Below are 20,867 nucleotides of genomic sequence, written 5' to 3' on the forward strand. Positions count from 1 at the left end.
TTAGATGGGCACTTGGAAATGTCAAGGAAGTTTGCTACTACTTCATCTCTGTATAAGCAAGCAACTTTCCCACGGGTTAGAGATGATCGAATGATAGAGATATGGCAATCTAATCTGCCTCTGAAAATAGAAGTTTTTCTTTGGCAATTACATAAGGTAGGATCCAATCTGCTGACCAATGATTGAAAAAACACTGGCCTGATGCTGAATGGTGCAATTTTTGTGGAATGACAGAAACGGCTGATCACGTAATGTTTGCCTATCCCTTAGCTAGATATTGTGGGAGTAATTAGAGATGTATTTTATTGGAACTATGCGCCTTCGAGTTTGAAACAATTTACACAGATGGCACTTAGCTCCCAGCGGAACCGTATGTTTGCTTTCAATAAAGCAGGACCAAAAGCTGGATATATTTTTACTATAACATACCATATAAATAAATTAGACATACTCTTTTACCATTATAAATATACTTATATACTTATTCTAAGATACTCAATGTAAACTATATGAAAAAATAGAAAAGAAGTCCATCAGTTTTATTAAATTTTGATAATATCTTTGTATTTGTACATAAAATGTAATACACTGAAAAAATATGTGCAAACCACCTAAAAAACTATACATATCACTTGAATGATCTTATATACTCACATGCTCCATGTACATACTATTTATCACATGAGATACTCCCAATATAATGAGATACGTATGTGGGAGTACTCCCGAAAGTACCAAATATGCTTATATATATATATATATATATATGTATGTATGTATATATGTATGTATGTATGTATATATGTATATGTATGTGTGTGTGTGTTCGTCCCCGTGGCGGACCCATGATTTTTTAGTAGGTAGGCATCTAAATTTTTAAGACCACAAATTCGGTAAAAGAGTATAAAAATCGATAAAAGACAATACAAATTCAGTAATTCGGTATAATATCGTAAATTCAACAATGAATCCCAAATTTGTAAAACCATAATATAAATAATCCAAACATGACATAAAGTCTTACATAAGTGGAAGATTACATCATTATGATACTATTCTAGATTCTTCACTTTGCGTTTTCTCATGACCATGAAAGACTCGATTACGTCACCCTCACTTACTTTAGAGAAGATATCTCACTCGATATATGTGACTAAACAATCTTTCAACAACTCATCACCCATTCTATTTCTCAACTTATCCTTCACTAAACTCAATGCCGAAAATACTCTTTCAACACTTGTCGTCGCCATCGGTAGGATCAAGACTAATTTAAGAAACAAGTACACCAAGTCATAAACAACATGCTTATTCGTTTCAACAAGCCTAATAGAGAGCTCACCAAGATTGTTTAGGCCTTTAAATGTATTATCTTTCCTCATGTCATCAATGAAGTTATCAAGTTGGAGTTCAAGTCTTATCAATTCCACACTTAAAAAGTCCTTGGGATAAAATTTGGCAAGCCTAAGGACTTTATGTGAATCATAAAATCAAAAGAATTGAAGGAATTTAAGGCCAACATGCAAATAAGCAACTCCATATTTACCTCATCAAACCGATTGTCAAGCTCTTGCCGAATTTGATCAATGACACCAATATACACTTCTCTTCTATAATGATCATCAATTGTTTGAACCGGATAAAACCGTGGAGATCTTGAATAAGGCACATATCTACCATCCAATGCAGGAATATCAATGCCATGTTTAATGCAAAATGATGTAACATTTCCTTGAAAGAATTCTTCGCACCCATGAGACCTCATTTGTTGCAGTCTTTCCTTCGCCAAAGTCACAAGTGACATTGCATTAATAATATCTTGATCCCTCTTTTGCAAAGATTGAGACAACTCATTTATGTATCCAAGAATGATAAGCATCAAGTGTGCATTGAAAATAAACTCAAATGACTCCAAAACATCAACCATAGTATGTATATTCGGCCAATCATCCCTTTGTTTGGGATCCTTTCCAAGAGTTATAAGTACTTCTCAAATTGTAGAATATATATCAATAATGTGTAAAATAGTTTTGTAATGAGAACCCCACCGAGTGTCACCGCCTAGCTATCATCATCTCTTGATTTAATCCACTCCTACTTTCTATTACACCCAACTCAAGGGCAGTCTTAAGTTTTTGAGCTCTAACATCTCGAAGCATGTCATGACGCTTACAAGAAACTCCAATAATATTCAGCAAGCGAGAAACTTGTCCAATGAAAGTAGCACAACCAACATTTTCCTTAGCAACAGCAACAAGAATCAATTGGAGTTGATGTGCAAAACAGTGGAGGTAATAAGTAGAAGGAAACTCTTTCGTGATCAATGTTTTCAACCCATTAATCTCTTATTTCATGTTATTAGCCCCATCATATCCTTTCCCACGAATTTGACTAAGAGTCAAATGGTGAACAACAAGTAAACACTGAATTGTTGCCTTAAGTGACAAACAACTGGTATTAGCTACATGAAATACACCAAGAAACCTCTCACACACCCTTCCAAGTTTATCAATATAACGCAAACAAAGAGCTAGTTGTTTATGTGATATATCACTAGACTCATCAGCTAGAATTGCATAGTGATCATCACCAAGTTCTTCAATTATGTGTCTAGTGGTTTCTGTGGCACAACATTTAATAATTTGCTTTTGTATCTTAGGGGAAGTCAAAATGCAATTTCTAGGAGCATTTTTCAGAACAACCTTATTAACCTCTTCATTATTTCCTGCAAGCTAGTCCAAAAGTTCAAGGAAGTTTCCTTTATTGCTAGATTCCTCACTTTCATCATATCCACGGCATGGCAAACCTTGACACAAAAGAAACCTCAAATATCTAAGTGAATAGGTCAACCTAACATTGTAGAGACTTAGATCATGTGGTGACACCTCCAGAATAACATCATCAATTAGTTTACCTTGCACAAATAAATCATATCTCTCTTGCGCAGCTTTGTGAGCACTATCTATACCTCCCACATGTTTGTCAAGTGCATCATTACCTATGTTCCAATTTCTACAAGCACCCTTAACAAATTTACTACCTCCCTTGCCAAACAAATAACATACCATGCAAAATGCTGCATCCTTCTCAATACTATATTCAAGCCAAGGATATTTATGGAACCAAATAATACTAAAGCGACGATCTTTACTGTATATGTTCCTGGCTCGGTAATCATGGGCATAAGGTTGGCATGGACCTTTTAGAATATATCCTCTCCGAACCGCATTTTGATCATTGGCATTATAGCTTGCAAGAGGCACTCTTAAGCCCGAATCATGTTCGAGACGATCAACATCACAATTTGGAGGTGGTTTTTGTTCTTGAGGTTGCTCTTGAGCCACTATCGGAATTGGAACATGATGTGATTGTTCTTGAGATTGCTCTTCAACCACAGCCGGAACCGGAGAAGGTTCTTGTTCTTGAGTTTGAGCATGCTTTTAAGCCGCAATATTTTTTGCCTTTTCTTCATGTTTCCGGAAAAGCGAAACGATATCTCCTTGCATGTTCATCTCTCAATGATGGTGTCAGGACCTCGAACCCGTGTTCCCCTGTGCCTCCTGTATCAGTCCCTGGATCAAGTAGCTGATACACACAGAATTCAACAGAATGATATCAAATACATATTTCGAATAAACTAATTAAAATAAATACCTGAAAAGCGAAAAGATGGTTTAGTGGACAAGAATCCACAGCAGACCAGCCAAGCAGAAGAGATTACAGCGCAGCAGAGCGAAAGAATGGCGCAACCCAATGCCACAGGCAACTCGGGTGCGGACGCGACCTTAGACTTCATCTTTTTGACTTCATCTGGGTTGAGGTTGATCTACATCTCAAAAATCTGAAAACAACAAGACTGAGTACGGAATGAACTCAACAAGCCCTATACTACTTCAAGGGGTTGATAGATGCATAATGGATATTTCAAGGATAAGGCTTTACGACATAGTTTTGAGCGTAAAGCTGGTTTTATGCAAGTATCCAGGTATATTCTCCATTGTTAACCTTTTGAAATAAATGTAACAAAGCTTTTAAAAAATAGTTTAAAAGTAACAAATGCAGGCACCTTCTGTTGATACTGAGTATCACCTCAAGTCCCCAACGTATTAGAAGGTAACCTGGTAACAAAACTATCGGAATAGTTTTAAAACCAAAACCAGGGTAACAAGTTATATTTGGAGGTTTTCGGTCCTGGGAGGGGCTATATCTCACTCCGCAATCCCTTTTATCACATCTGGTGCACCTCTAGAACCGGGAGATGACCGGCGGCGCGAGAGGGAAGGTGGTCGGCCGGAGATGGGAGGAGGTGGCCGGCAGAGAGAGATGGCACGCGCGGCGGCCAGCGGCGCGGAGGGCGTGGACGGCGCGCGGGCGGCGCGGAACGGTGGTGTGAGGGCGTGACGGCGCGGCTACGCGTGCGTGCAGCACGGGTGGATGACGAGTGGGCGGCGCAGGATGGCTCGGCCTGGCATGGTGGCTCTAGAGATTGCCGGCTAGGCTCGGCCATGGCGGCACGTACGGGACGACGCGCATGCGGGGGAAGGCCGGAGAGGGACCACCGCGGCGGAGAGACACAGGGAGGCAGCGCCGGAGGGAAGAGATGGCGACCAAAAAGGGGAAGGTGGCCGACCAGAGAAGGGACGGACCAACAGCGGCGGCGCACGGTGCCAGCGCGGTGCGGTGCGTGGCCGAGCGACGGTGCACACTGCGGTAGCCGGGAGACGGGTGTGCTGCGTGCGTGTGAGCGATGGCGCGGCACGTGCGACGACAACACGGCGCACGCACGACGTTAGCCGGGAGATGGGCATACGGCGGCGCAACACAGAGGAGTAGGGGATGAGATGGGGAAGAGGGAGGCTCACCGGCGACTTACGGCGATGGCGCGCGGGCGGCAACATGCACAGCCACAACGGAGGAGCGCGGGGGCTCGGGACGGTGGCAGCAGCACGACGCGGAGGAGATGAGCGCGGCGGCGAGCATTACCGAGAGGCTGACGGTGCTTGCAGGGGGCGTGAAGAGGAGCCAGGGCAACGCCGTGATGCTGCTATTGTGCATGCCTGAGCCGTGAAGAAAGAGGAGGAAGTGCAGCATGTTTGTGTGAGGCTTGCGCCCATTGTTTGTATGCATGTGTATGTATGCTTGAGCCTATGTGTTGATGTGGGGAGTGGGAGGGGATGATCACAGGCTTGTATATGGCATGGGGGATGCTTGCTTGCAGGTGGAGGAAGAGGAAATGGCTTTTGCGTCCCGATGAAAGATCAGCGAGGGAGAGAGAGAAGAGCATGGGAGCATGGGTTGTTGCTCTATGGTGAAAAGATCAGAGGAGAGGGTGTGAGGGCTGGTGTGAACGGCGATCAAAGAGAGAGAGAGACAGTAGTGAGAGATCAGCAGAGCATGGGAGAATGCGAGAGGCAAAAGATCTGAGAGAGATGAGAGAGATATTTGTGTGACAAATCAATTTGATGTATTTGAATGGTAAACGGAATGTGTGATAATTCAAATAGATGTATTTGAATTTGAACTGGATTTTGTATGATTCAATTCGAAATGTAATTGAATTGAATTTGTAAATGTCCAAATTGAGTAAATCGTATTAGATCAGAATGGATGATTCAATGAATGATTGCATTTGAATTGAGATCTATGATGATTCAAATGAATGACTTGAATTGAAATGGATTTGTAAATGCATTTGTAAAGATTCAACTTGAATAAATTGAGTTGAATCAGATTGGCTAAATTCAAATGAATATATTTGAATTGAAAAGAGATGTATAATAATTCAATTTGAATTTATGGAAATGATTTGAATTGAATTTGCGAAATGATTGAACTGAAAGATTTGGATTATACTCGAATGATTAGAATTGCATTCGAATATGAAATTGATGAAGATTTGATTGAATCGGGATTTGGATATGATTTGTGGTTGATCCGAAAAGAATATATGAAGTCGATTGAATGTCAGTGAATTGAAACAAGATTGAGATTCGAATTGGACAGAGACTCAATTCGAGTAGAATAAAATTAAATGGGGATAATTCAATTGAATAATTGAATTATAGATTTGAGTTGGATTGAAACATTGATTTTCACGGATTGATTTGGAAAAGGAAGTTACCGAAGTAACTTAAACGTATTCAAATTTGAGAGACATTCAAATTCGAATCACCACACAAGAACCATAAAAAAATATAAACCAAAATGCATATGATGAATTCATTGTAGCGATTTATTTAGAAATTAATTTAGTGCTCTTTGCAATACTTAGACCAAATAATATATTTGAATATATACATACAGGTATATAAACATTCAAATATATATTTCCTCGATTTTATACTGGTTTAATAATTAAATTTTTTTAATTTGGAGCGAATTTTGCTATTTTCTAAAATGCTAAAACCTAGGGTGTTACAAATCTACCCCACTTAAAGTGAATCTCGACCCCGAGATTCGAGAGGTTTTTTTTAAGGGATCAGAGAAATACTATCTTCTATCAGATTTTCTTCTTGATCAACTGTTACTTTAACCTTTATGTCAAAATTTTGTGATGCTTGTCGAACGTAACTGTTATCCCTTTTGGCTAGACGATCTGTCATATCCAATATATTCCAATACAACGTTAACCTAGGTTATCTTCCGTTTCTGAACCACTCTGTCATTAGTAAACTTATCTTGTCATGTCGTACAATTTCTTATGGGTTTCCACTGAATATCGTCATGACTCCAAGAGATTCTAATATTTCCATGTCACGTGGGGCTACCCCACTTAAAGTGGTTATGATTTCAGGTGTTCCATAGGGTATGCGACACTATAGTCCTTTATCCGTTCATGGATTATCACTTTGTCCTATGTCTTGTCCACTAAATTTCCTTTATGATAATATACAGGTAGATCCTTTACTATCATTCGATAGGGTCTTCTGGCTATCGGGTTGTTCATCTAGGAGTACTTCTATTTACGTTACTATAAGTCCTTTCTTTCATGAGAATTTTGCAACTTCTGTGAGTTCGGGTTTTCATATCATTGATATCAAGATTTTTCTTCAATCTTTTAGGGGGTTTACCAAGGTAAACTTCCAATTTTCATAGGCTACATGCCTCATTGATAGTCAACACTTAATTCCGAGATTATAGCTTGTCGTTCTTTCCAAGGTCATAGGGTTTGCTAAAAACACTACCCCACTTAAAAAGATTCCAGCATAAGGGTTTTCAAAAGATATCTGATACTTATTCTGAATACACGGATCTCAAAAGTCTTGCTATCATAATTTCCATGATAGGAGGTACTCTCCGAAGGGTGAACAAAAGAGCAATTCCAATGTAAAGCTAAACAACATCTCAAGTTGAACTAGCTAGGGTATCCACTGGGATTGATATCCATTGGTTTCTGGGTTTTTCGGTTATGGGAATCCTTTCCAAGGGTCTGCATAATCTTCCACAGTAGTTCTGGTTGTTGATGTGATACTTCGATGATGTAGAGTATTGCAACGTCAGTTACTTCTAGGGATAATTCCTTGTAAAGTGTCCTGGTTACTGGCAATTCTAACAAAGCTTTTGGGTGCTTTTGGTGTTGCACTGGGTCACTACTGGACAACTTGCTATGAAATTGCTTGAGCTGCTTACATAAGAAGCAGATCTTGTTGGGGTCTGACGTCTTTAGAGTTCATTTCTGTCGCAGGTTTTCACTATCGTGGTTGCAGAAAACTGGATTTGCTTGGTTAGAGGTGGATCATGGGGCTTCATTCTACATAGAATGTTGGTCTTCTAGTTTTCATCTCTTGGCCCTATGGCATTGACCGAGTCTAGATTTTCTCTTCTTGGTGTTTCAGTGGTCTTGGTCAACATTTCCTATGCCTAGAGGTTGACTGATGTTATTGAGTCCTTGAGCAATAGTTTGCATCAGTTGGGTTTGGTTAGTCATTATTACAAGAAGATCTCCAGCAATAGGTGCCAATGTCATGTGATGTTCATCCTTGTTGTCCTGATCTTCTTCTTCCTTACTCAGTTCCTGTCCGTCAGGGACTTCCTATATCTCTGGATTGCTTTCAGTGCCTCGAGTGTCTTCTTCAGTTGGTTTGACATTGTCACATGTCTGATTGTTGTTGTCTTGTACGGACTTTGTGAATGGGCTGCCTATAGCTTTCTGTCTTGCAGCTTGTGTTTTAAGCTCTAGGCGCTGATCATCTTCGCTTGATTTCTTTAATAACATATCAGGTAGCTTATTGTTCTTCGGGATAAGGTAGCAAGCATAAGATGAGTTAAGATTCAAATTTCTTTTTTTGGTAGATATGTAACAAAAGCACACAACCAAGAAACCCACAACAAGCAAACAACAAGAACCAGCACTACAATGTAAACAATCACAATTAATTTCTCGTTACTATGATACGATAGAGAATAGGGGTTAGGGTTCATGCTTGACACAACTTCTTATTTAAGCCCTCATCTTGTCAGGGTTCTCCACGTTAAGTTTTGAGAAGAGGTGGGTAAAGAGGAATCAACAAGTTTTGCAACAGAGTGCCAAGGTAATGTAAGATCAATAAGATGTAGATAGGATAAGAAAGAATTTTTTCTTTGAATAGTTTATAGTAAAACTAAGTCTAAGTAACATCCATGCTAAGGTTGCAACCTATAGCCAAGTACGACTTTGATACCACCCTGTCAGGACCCCGGACCCGGGTTCCTCTGTGCCTCCTATATCAGTCCCTAGATCAAGTAGCTGATACGCACATAATTCAACAGAATGATATCAAATACATACTTCAAATAAAATAATTAAAATAAATACCTAAAAAGAGAAAAGATAGTCTAGTGGACAAGAATCCACAGCAGACCAACCATGCAGAAGAGCCTACAGCGCAGCGGAGCGAAACGATGGCGCAACCCAATGCCATAGGCAACTCGGGTGTGGACGCGATCTTGGACTTCATCTGGGTTGAGGTTGATCTCTATCTCAATAATCTAAAAGCAACAAGACTGAGTACGGAAGGTACTCAACAAGCCCTATAATACTTCAAGGGGTTGATAGATGCATAATGGATATTTCAAGGATAAGGTTTTACGGCATAGTTTTGAGCGTAAAGTAGGTTTTATGCAAGTATCCAGGTATATTCTCCACTGTTAACCTTTTTAAATCAATGTAACAAAGCTTTTGAAAACAGTTTAAAAAGTAACAAATGCATGCATCTTCTGTTGGTAGTGAGTATCACCTAAAGTCCCCAACGTATTAAAAGGTAACCTGGTAACAAAACTGTCGGAATAGTTTTAAAACCAGAACCAGGGTAACAAGTTATATCTGGGGGTTTTCGGTCCTGAGAGGGGCTATACCTCACTCTGCAGTCCCTTTTGTCACATCTGGTGCACCTCTAGTACCACACAGCTTCTGACGGATTGAGCCAAGAACCTCATCACACGGACATCTACTCCACACACTCACTCATCAAGACACACGCACCCCGAGTCTAGTCAATTGGGGTCATACTTTGCATGTCTATGACCGTGGACACGACTATTCGAATAGTTTTACACTCTACAGAGGTTGTACAGCTTTAACCACATGATATGCTCAGTCTCCATCCGTTGCAGGAGGGGGAGCGAATCATATCGAGACTCTCCAAACACCTTTCCTACCAGGCTTTTCCATGAGACATGCCAAGTACCAGAGCTGCATGTTCCGAAGGCCAGCATCCCTTTTTAAGCCTAAGCCGGTCCCTAAAACCTCCAAACAGTGGATTAGATGGACCCTTGGCTACTCGTTGCTCTCAGCCTCCTATATGGTTAATTAGAACACTACAATGAGGTCGAGACTTCACATCAAACCAGACTTATACAATATTGTACTAAGGGAAAAAGCCAAAGACCAACTGGGAAGAAATGCACACACCTCAAGCCCAAAAGCTTCCTTTCAAGAAAGCTATTAAGGATAAATCACTGGAGTCAGAGTTGTTCCTTTTGTCAGGTTTTATCCAAGCAACTGAGATGTGATCGAATTCCATTTACTCAGGATTGATAAATCTTGAAGTGCCAACGTGAAGGCTGGGGCAAGAAGCCAAGAACTTGTACTCAGTCAATGCAAAGCTCCAATCAGCAGCAGTGCTCCACTCCAACTACAATTTGCCAAATTCAGCGTTCTAAACTAGTATCTAAAGAGGAAGATTGGCACCTCTCGAGGTCTGCAGCTGCGATGAAACTCAGTGGACGACCTCGACGAGCAGTTTCGGCAATCGAGCGACGGTTTTGGCTGAGCCCTGGTGACTGCTGATCGCGTGATCCTCGACTCCTCGTTGCCTCGTTGGCGGCTGATCGTGTGAACCGAGGAGGCATCGAGTTGGCATTTGGCAAGGAAGATCGAAGGTTGAAACCGTCGCACACGAGCCCAGGAGGACGCCAACCCAGCACACGACTACGCGAGCACCAAAGGGCTTGTTTTTTTTGAGTTTTGACAATCGGGCTTACTAATCGATCTTTTTGGGCTGGACCAGGGTAGTCCTGGCCCAGGACTACCATGTGGGTCCACCCCTGGTCCGTCCCCTGTGTTGAGAAGGGATAGGCTATGTAAGCCGAGGTCGAATCGTTTAGCATGTGCATCCATAAATGAGGGTAAGTTATCATTGATCATTACCACTCCCGCACAACACGAACATGGCGGGCCAACGTCTCCTCCTCGTGTGGAAGTAGGCGATCATCCTATCCAAGGCTTTCAATCAAGGTTTTCATGTCTTCACGGTAGAGTAAAAAAAAGCTATAGTGAAGCTATAGCTAGCTATTTAGAAAGCTGATAGGGTTTTTAAGGTTTTTGTGGCTTTGCATCAATGTCAAAAAAAATAGCTATAGCATATCTAGCTATTTAGAACACTAGTCCTAGGAACAACCTCATCTCGTCACGGCGAAGTCGATAGATGAAAGAATGATAACAGCAGTGTCCATTGTAGTCCACACATTGGGTTGTTGTGCTAGCGCCATTGCAAACGGCTAGGGTTTTGTGGCAGCTAGGATTTTGGTGTGACTTGCGACCTGTGCCCATAGGCCTCACATCTCTACATGGAGCTCAGTAATGGATTGCTACACCGTATCCAAATTAACCTATAAACGGATCCGATCCAAATTTGTTGTTATAATTAAGTGCATAACCATGTAGGTTAATGAGTCAACGATAATGAATTAGAAACTCACTTCTCCTAATAACAGGGCTTCAACCCCCAAAATATATTATATGTTCCTCTTCCTAGTTCTTCTTGTTGTACCCCTAAATTCTCTTCTAATTTCTGAACTTACGTTGTTGGGATTCATCCCAATGATCATAAGTCACAGAGTCATTATAGTTTGGTATCGGAGTTAGTCCCCATCGATGTGAAATATTGATCTAGAGTCGTAGATTCCTCTTTGAATGTTGGTTGATTATGTGATTGGATTTTCAAATTCAATCACAAAGTCTCCGAAATCCTAATTTGGTTGGTTCGGTTTGGAGAAGTGATTCAAGACGTTGCCCCCCAAAGCCTTGGGTGTAGACCAAGTTCATCTTAGAGGCCATGGTGGGATCATCGGAGGAAGCAAAAGTGGGGTGGGCACAGATGGATGAGAACTAGATGGAGATAAGGAAAAGCATATTCTATCTCACCGTACGTGAAGTTGGAACCACGAAGGAGACACTAATGATCTTGCTGCAGTTGGGCAAGCAGGTAATAGGTGGCCATTACCTAGATGATGGAGAAATTAAAGTTTATGTCCCCTACAGCAAAGATGATGTTGGTGATATACTCTATAGGCAATCATATAGATGATTATATTACGTCTATGCTTATGTATTTTTGAATAATATGTTATTCGATTCCTTAGATAATTATCATGTATATTGATTAGCAATTATGTGATTTGTTTGTGAAGCCTTTTGTTTATTGTGATGTTATTCTAAATGATCCATAGTCTTATATCATTATGAAAGATAATAATGATTCATGGACTAGCACATATATTGATTGATGGTCATATTTCATAGATCATAGATATAGAGATATCAAATCAATAATGTAGACACATGAGATTGTTATATGATGTACTATTAGCTGTAATCTAAAATGTTATACCTGTAGGATCCTTAGATCTGAGATCGTTATTAATTTCCAGAATATGTAGTGGCACACTTTGGGGCTATCAAACGCTACTCTTTAACTGGGTAGTCATAAAGGTAGTTTTCAGGTTTGCCATAAAACATGTCATGGGGAGTGAGCGATCAAAATAGAATTTGTCCCTCCTATATAATAAGAGAGATATCTCTGGCCTCCTCAATGTGGTTGGATTAGAAAGTGCTTGATCATGCCAATATGATTAAAGAGTTAATCACGAGTTGAGTAATTCCCTACAAGATTGAGTGAATAGTCAAGCTATCACAAGGATAACACGTATCTCGTCTTGAGCTTAGCTGGTATTGTGAGGCAAAGAGATTGGTGCATGTATATATCAAGATTCAGCCAATATGATCTTTATGCATACTCGGGAATCCATATGCCCTACCAGGGACCCCTGTTGATTTTGATTTAGAAAAGAGTTTCCGAGTCGTAGCCGTTTGTACATGAACCTAACAAGTCACACATTTAATGGGTTGGAACATGACACACAGATTGAATCTATAAGAGGGTTTGATCGGACTGTGATCCATGAGGGACTAGAGTGCTGATGGGATACCAACGTAGGAGCATATAGTAGGATCTATATAAGGGGAGACGTGGGGATGGACACGTAAAGTTGAGCCGCTCCAAAACCCTAGTCGCGTCCTCTTCACTTGATGTCTCAAAACCCTAGTCGTACGTGCAGTTCTAGCACACCAACGTTTGATGTTCTACCCCAAAACATGTGGATACCGTAGAGACACTACTGCTATTGTGGTGTTGATCGGCTCGACGACAAGAACTCGAAGCTGCTGCTGATTCGACTCCTATTTGATTCTAGGTTGGAGACTGGAATGATCCAGACAAGGAAGTTGCTCCAGACAAGGCGATCCCGACTAGTCGGAACACCCCTGACAAGGAAGTCAAACCTGGAAGTTGATCCCAACTAGAGGTCGATCATTTACGACAACCCTGCTGAGTTCGATTGCTTCCTCTACATTGATGCGCACAATATTGGACCGGTCTGCTCTAACTCTTCTTTCGTTGCATTACGCGTCAAGTGGTAACGACCAATGATCCCCTACTCGTATGATTTTCTAGTCGAACGTGGTAGAAAATTTTATTTTGCGCTAACGTATCCTACTCGTTCCCTAACAGATGATTCATGAAGCGGCTCGTAATTGGAAGGTATAGGAAATAGAGTCCTTGGGTAAACACCGATAGAGAGAAGGATTTGCTTCAGAACTGCACTTTTTACCTCCATTGGTGGCTAGTCCAAGGACGTAAGATCTAGCGAGAGATGTGCATGAAGTGTTTCATGCTATATAACATCAGTGAAGCACTATGGGTGACAGAATTTACAAGAGTAAATTTCAAAAACCTATAACTATTTTGACATATGTTATAGAAAATTATAACCTTTAGTACTCATTTAAAAAATCTACAACTATTTTGACACATGTTACAAAAAAACTACAACTTTCTCACCGTGGGCCGACCTGTCATCCTCTAGCAACAGGTGGACCCATGGTTAATCCTCCTATTACATGTCATATAGGATGACAAATGTGCCCACAGTGAGAAAGTTGTAGTTTTTACGACATGTGTCAAAATAGTTGTAGGTTTTTGAAATAGACACCAGAAATTGTAGTTTTCTATAACATATGTCAAAATAGTTGTAGGTCTTTAAAATTTACTCAATTTACAATGCATATGTAGGCATTTTTCTATGTTCCGTTCCTATTTTTCCACCAATGGTGGGTGGCAACGGTGTGACCTCTTTGCTTGGTCGCACTAACCCTCTTCCCAGTCCTTTGCCTTCTCTCTAACTGCTCCTAACTAGTCAGAATTGTAGTTGTCATCCATCAGTCTTGCCTAGTCATAATCATGGGCAGCCCAGCCTGACCAGTGCATCAGGCTGGGCTTAAGCTTAACTTCCCAGCTCGTGGATTTTTTTTGGGCCAGTCTCGGGCTTCAAAAATAGGCCCAAAACCCGAAAAAGCCCAAAAAAACTGAAAAAACCTAGAAAATCCCGAGCTCGGCCCGAAAAAATCGTTGTCAGACTCGAGCTTGTGGTTTACCCATCAGGCTCTTCAAAGCTCGGTCTGAAGCCTGACCTAGCTCGGCCTTTGATCACGTATAGTCTTGTCATACCCTGGTTGCTTCACTGTCTTAGGTTCTGTTTGGAAGGGGGGTTTGGGATCCAAATCCTTAGTGTTTAGTACAAACTTAAACTAAACTCTAATTTTTTTTAGAGCAATTCACCTCCTCCAATCATGCCTAGAATTTAGTAGGACAATAACATCAACGAACGTATGAAATACAAAATAGAATAAACGCCTCAACATTGCCTCAAGACATAGAAAACAACACAACTTCACCCATCAAAATTTTGTGCCCACAATTTACACACACAAGTGTTGCCAATGTTAGGGCCCATTCGGTAGGAATCCATATTATACCAGAAACATTTCGGTTCTGGATTCTTCCTGAAAACACTTCTCTAATGAATCATAATTAAAATGAGTTGCACAACTATCCTCTATTTCTCAAGTTCGGCTCAAGTTTTCTAGGTCAAACTAATTAAAATGAGTTGTACGTGAATTATAGTAACTTTTCAAAAACTTCTAGAATTTTTGGGCAATGGGAAGGCCTCAGTTTAAATTGAGAAAGAAGGTAAGAAATATTAAAAATTGGTTCACTATTCATCTTGGGCCCACACATAGGTCTGTTGTCTCCTTTCTTCTACCTCATGACATAGAACAGAGGAGGATAGACCAAGATTCACAAAACCGTTTGGACTCTGAAAACCAGTCCCCGGTGGTAACTGAAAATTTACGGTTATCACGAAAACCGCTCAAAATTCACTCGACCAAATTTGAAATTTAGAGAAAAAATCGACCGAATAGATATTCGGTAACCAGTCGAATTACACTGGTTACTCAGCGCATTCGATGATTTATCGATCGATTTTTTTTTGCATTTTCCATATTATTGGTAACCGTTCAAACTTGTCGGTAACCATTCGGTTTTAGCGATTTGTTGAGTGGTTTTCTCAAATTTTAGTAAAATTCAACAAAAAACCAAAAAAATGACTCGACCTTGTAAAATCATAACTAATTCATCTTAGCTTCAAATCAAGCTAAACAAATTTATTAGTTCCCTTGTAACATGATCTACATGATAAAAGTATTTATACTCATAAAAAAGTTGAATATTTTCTATGCGAAAATGTATTTGCTAAATCAAGTTAAATGCATAGTTTACTCTTTGCTAATCCAAAAATCATGAAACCAATTTTATTAGTCTTCTTACATGATCCTATATCTTTTAAAAATATATGAATTCATCAAATAGTTATTGTAACATGCAGGATTATGTAAATGTATTGCAACTAGATTAACTCATAACTAACCCATCACACCTCCAAAATTAAAAACCACTTTTATTAGTTTACTTATATTATTCTTTATGTATGAAAAATAATGGTAGATATAAAAAATTAATTACAATGTTGTTTCTTAACATATTCACTTTATGCGTGTGAACTTTGTAAAAATCATGGAGAAATTAAAAAACTCTAAATAAAGTGAAACCAATTTTAAAGATCCTCTTAAGATATAAAAAAATATGTGTTTACATGTTAAGCTTTTTTTAACATAAGTTAATAAATGAGCTGTAAGCTTTAACTTTTTACTTTTTTTCAAACTTTTTCCCTATAAAATATGATACAAATGATATTATTATTATTATTATTTTCATTGGAGATCTTAGAATTGTCTCTAGTATTTTATAGATTTTTTATGTTTATTTTTTTAAATTTAAATTTAAAAACCATTTGGTCTACAAATACGGTGTGCTTTGATAAGCACGGTAATCACGACTACCGACCGGTAACCGACGATAAATTTAACCCTAGAATAGACATGCATGCCGAAGATTCTACGACACCTGCCCCACGGCTGGCACCCCATCTCGGCCTTATCCTCCTCCCTACTGGCCTTCCTTTCCCCTCTCTCTCCCTCGCTGCTCTATCTCTCGCTCAACCGCAAGCCTGAGTACAGCACTGCCGAACTCAAATCCCACTCACACGAGCTCGAATCCGCCCCAACCAAGCCTCAAAACACGCTGAGAGACGTCGCGCAAAGCTTTCTCCTCGGTTTCCCGCGTGAATCCTCCTTTTTCCCAGGCCCAATCGACCTTCCGTGCACCGTTCTTCCCCAACTCCGGCGACTCCGATCCGAGCACGTCGAGCTACTGCGGCGGGGAGTCGGGCGCGGCAAGGCTCTGGCGTGGGGGCAAACTGGGAACGAATGGGGCGTGAAACGGGAGAAACACATCCCAGGCCCTTTCGCGATTCGGCCCATTTCTCTAAAACGCTTCCACCAGAATCGGCCGGAGAATCGTTGTTTGGATAGCATGCGTATTCATGGTGTGCATGTGCGGTGGTGTACATCATCACTATGATGAAAAAAACATATTTGAAACAAATCGCTTCTGTTAGTGTAAGAACAAGTTAATCATACACAGTTACACATGTGACATTCTCAAATCAAAGAAAGATTAATCCAAAAACAACAATGACAAATAAGATGAACAACGAAGTACTTGTCAAGAGTCCTCTCGAAGCTAAAGACAGACGCGGACGATCGATGGGAGAGCTTCAGTTCAAAACATGGACAGCAGGAACGCGGCCAGCACGGCGGCCACCCCGCCGGCGACGCCCCTGGCGGAGCGCGCCGCTGCACCGACGGCGATCTCGATGATAAAGCGGCACGTTCCGGCGGACGGGTCGACGGTGGTGGTGGCGGCGAGGCCGTTGAAGTTGCAGGCGCGATCGTCCTGATCCATGATCTGGTAGTAGCTGTTGTAGGCGTAGGAGACGTTGCCCTTGGCGTCGAGGCCGCCGCAGGAGGTCTTGTACCCGAGGCTGGTGCAGTCGGCGAGGCCGCACGCGTAGCTGACGCTGTCGGCGATCTTCGGGTCGGCGAGGTTGGCCGATGGCTTGAGCACACACCACTTCCTGTCCAGGTACTTGACGCCCCTCGCCGGCTTCAGCGTCGTGCCGTTGCGGCCGGCGAGGTTGAGCGGGTACTTGGGCGCGCCGTCGTAGTAGAAGACGCCCCAGTGGCGCTCGAAGTTGCCCGGCTGGATGCTCTTCTGGTCCTCGTCGATGAGGCTGAAGAGGTAGGCGTCGACGGGGCCCGGCCTCAGCGGCGTGCCCTGGCCGGAGGCGATGTGGGTGAGGAACCCCTGGTTGAACCGCCGCGCGTAGTCCGGGTTCGCGTTGGCGTCGCCGTCGGTCGGCCAGCCCACCTCGCCGACGACGATGGACACGTTCCCGAACCCGTTCCGGCGCAGCGCGGCGACGAGCGTGTCGTGGTTGGCGTCGAAGGTGTTCTGGTAGGTGACGCCGCCGTCGACCACCGGGGACGAGGAGCCCTGGAAGAAGGCGTAGTCGAGTGGGAAGTTGGGGTCCGCGTACAGGCTGATGAACGGGTACACGTTGGCGACGAACGGCGCGCCCGTGGACGCCAGGAACTGCACGATCGTCAGCATCAGCCCGTGGATGTCGCCGCGGAAGTCGCCGTCCGACGGCTTCCCCGTCGGCGACTGGTACACGTCGGCGTTCAGCGGCACCGTCACCTTCACCTTGTCTCCCAGCCCGGCCTTCACCAGCGCCGCGTGGATGTTCTGCATCGCCGGGAACGTCGTGTTGAGGTACGTCCCGTTGAACGTCTCCAGGAACGGCTCATTCCCCACGGCCACGTACCTGCCCCGTCACGGAAACAAGAATTTACCGACGTGCTGCATGCTTGCAACCATGTGGAATAAACTACAGTAATCAACTGAGATTGAAATTTCAGATCACAATCTTTAAAACTGGCCGCGAATTTCATCATCGATTTCTCTACTTCGAAGACGTACGATTTCCCCTGAACAAAAGAATCTCTTTAGGAAAAAGGAAATCTTAGCGGCAGATGGGTGTCAGAGGGCCATTGCTGTACAGTTAGATAAAGCATGACTGAAAGAAAATCTTGACATAGATGCGGCAGGAATTTGCCTGAGAAAATCTGGATCTGTGGCATGGTCCCATGTTTATGTGATCGTCACATTTCATTACGGCCTCCACAGGTTCTGCAATAATCCAAAGGGCCTTTGAATTTGGGCTCTAATAAAGTCAGAAACCGCAAAGGACTGTGATTGCGACTATCTGTTCGATCACCTCCACATTTTCATTAACCAAGTCAGAAATTAAAGTCACCAAGGAGTATCATCTAGACCTATCCACATAATCACCCAAGAATCCTGGCATCACGAACAAACATCTAAATGCCCCCATTCGGAACGCAGAAATTCCATAGGAACAATTCCACTCCCATAGAAATTAGAAAATAGCACGCTGTAAACATGACTCTTTTAAAAGATAAGGATAGTAAAGGCGAAAGTAGCAACAAGAGAGATCACTCTGGAAGTTTGAAGATGGAAGATATCCATGGCAGGACACGTGATTAATTCATGGAGACGTAGACAGGTGCATGATCTTTCTGGATGGATTGGATGCTCAAGAAAAGAAAGAATGGTCTAGAAATGTTGTGAGCCTAATGACAAACGTGTCAAACGCTCTCAAACTCTAGAGTGGATGATTAGGGGTTTTTTTTTTCTCTCTAGTCACTGCCAATGGAATAATATGTTTGGGTTGTTCTCAAAGCTGTGCTATGTGTGCAGAAGCACCGGGCAAAAAAGCAGAAAAAAGCATCCATCCTCAACTTTCATATGGCCTGGGAATTGGGAAATGGTTGAGACAGAATTTCAGTTTGCTTGCAGCTGTGGGCTTCCCCTAAAGAGGAGGAGGAGAGCCTAGCTAAGCTTTGCTGCCTACTACAAAGTACAAAGAACCAAAAGAGAAAAACAATTGACTAATCTACTACAGCTTCTTGACATGAGTGCAATGATCAACACATACCTTTCGTCGTTGCATTCTCCAAGTGTATGTATAAAAATATTGGAAATTCAACTACGTGAAAGTAAGTTTGAGAACAAATATATTAACAGTGCCATTTTTAGATGACCAACCTAAATTGACGGTGTTAAAATGTAAGTGAATTACCGTCTTTTCTGGTCAACTTAGACTTTCAAGGTTAATTGGCCGGTACATGTAATTTAATAATTTAATAAGTGGTTACACTTTTTAACTGTGTAATATGTACTCACTTTTTAATAATGTAATAAATCAGACGACGACGTAGCGGACTCACAACGGCAGTATATGCATATGTGGAAAGGTAAAAATTTGCTGACCTTATGTCGACGCCGTCGTGGACGTGGCCGGAGACGTTCTTGGCGACCCAGTTCTCGGCAGCCTTACCACTGCCGGCGAGGTCGGCGAGCATGTCGTTGGGGATGCCGACCATGACCTGGATCCCCGACCCCTTGAGCGCGCCCAGGATGCTGTCCTCGGCGTCGAACAGCTTCACCTTGTCGAACCCGTTGTCCTGCAGCAGCCGCACCACCGTGCTCGCCGGCAGCGGGTGGCTCAGCTGCGTGCCCCAGTTCACGCCGACCGCCGACGACCGCCGCGCCATGCACGACAGCGCCACCAGCACCACCGCAAGGGCGCGCCCGGCGGCGGCGAGCACCGGCGCCGCCATGTATGCAGTTCTTGGATCAAGAAATGATCGGAGTAGGTCGGCAAGTACGAGAATTTCGCTAATCAGAATCTCTTCTGAACAAGGAATCGACCGATCAAACAGAAATCATATGGAGGTCGATTTCGCTTCAGGGCAAGAATCGAAGTGAGGAGCGGGCAAGAAATCAGCTCGAATCGATGGCCTCCAAAAACGAAACAGAACAGAGCATGCCTTCGCAGTCAAGAACTCATCAAACTAACTGAAACCAAAAGAAAATATTTTGTTTCCACACAACGAAAAAACATGTGCTCCCAATAAAAAATGACTTCAGGATCGAGCCCGAATCACAGGAGGCATATGTTCTTTCTGGAGCGTTTGCATGGAGAAGGGCCAAAGAACGCAGCAAGAAGGGTCAGAGAGCAAGCCTACCGATGAATCACAGGAACAAGAGGACGACAGAGACAGGAGAGGGAGGCATTAATAGGTCACCGAGTACGGCTTTCCTTCAAGCAAGAACCCTACAAAGAGCAACCAAAAGGGAGCTGGAGGAAGAAGAACAGGGTGTCTTATGCCCTGGGACGATAGGGTATGCTAGAGGAAGATCACAAGAACAAGCAATGGGCGCTTTCCATTGCAAGAGATGGCATGCGGAGGTATTTCAAAAACGTGGAGGAGAATGGGGAGTTTAATTTGTCAGGTCTAGGCAAAAGATTGTGGTGACTAAAGGTGGTGCAGTGCATGATGCCATGGACGGTGCTGGTGGTGTGACGAAACAGATCCTTGAAAAGAGAATTGACATGACATGGAAGTGAAAAGAAAAAGAGGTAAATCTCGCCACGTACTACTGGATCTGGATGCCTGGTACCTTCGGCATGTTCGTGCGATTTAAGGAAATTGCTTCGTTAGGAGGATTACGAGAGAAAAATCCGCACCCATGACTAACTACATAAATATAAAATAATAGTGTAATACAGTCGCATAAATAAAAATGAGAAAGCTGCTCACCAGAAGGACGAAGGATAGCTAGGTAATCCTTTCAAATTGTTAATTATGGAGGGATCATGAAAAAAACGTAGGAACAAGATAAACATATACGCGGTACGGGAGAAAAAAGAATTATTTGGTA

The 20,867-nt window shown here is 42.4% G+C and overlaps 1 protein-coding gene across 1 annotated transcript; it reads right to left on the reverse strand.

Moving 5' to 3' along the window:
• Nucleotides 1-16,652: 16,652 nt before the first annotated feature.
• Nucleotides 16,653-20,535, reverse strand: LOC133895847 (glucan endo-1,3-beta-glucosidase 6-like). The gene is made up of 2 exons (XM_062336369.1): nucleotides 19,413-20,535; nucleotides 16,653-17,883 (listed from the first exon to the last, which is right to left on the reverse strand). The coding sequence occupies exons 1-2, from the start codon at nucleotides 19,760-19,762 to the stop codon at nucleotides 16,779-16,781; spliced, it is 1,455 nt and encodes a 484-aa protein (XP_062192353.1). The 5' UTR covers nucleotides 19,763-20,535; the 3' UTR covers nucleotides 16,653-16,778.
• Nucleotides 20,536-20,867: the final 332 nt, after the last annotated feature.

The sequence above is a fragment of the Phragmites australis genome, chromosome 16 (genome assembly GCF_958298935.1).
Source record: "Phragmites australis chromosome 16, lpPhrAust1.1, whole genome shotgun sequence".
NCBI lineage: Eukaryota > Viridiplantae > Streptophyta > Magnoliopsida > Poales > Poaceae > Phragmites > Phragmites australis.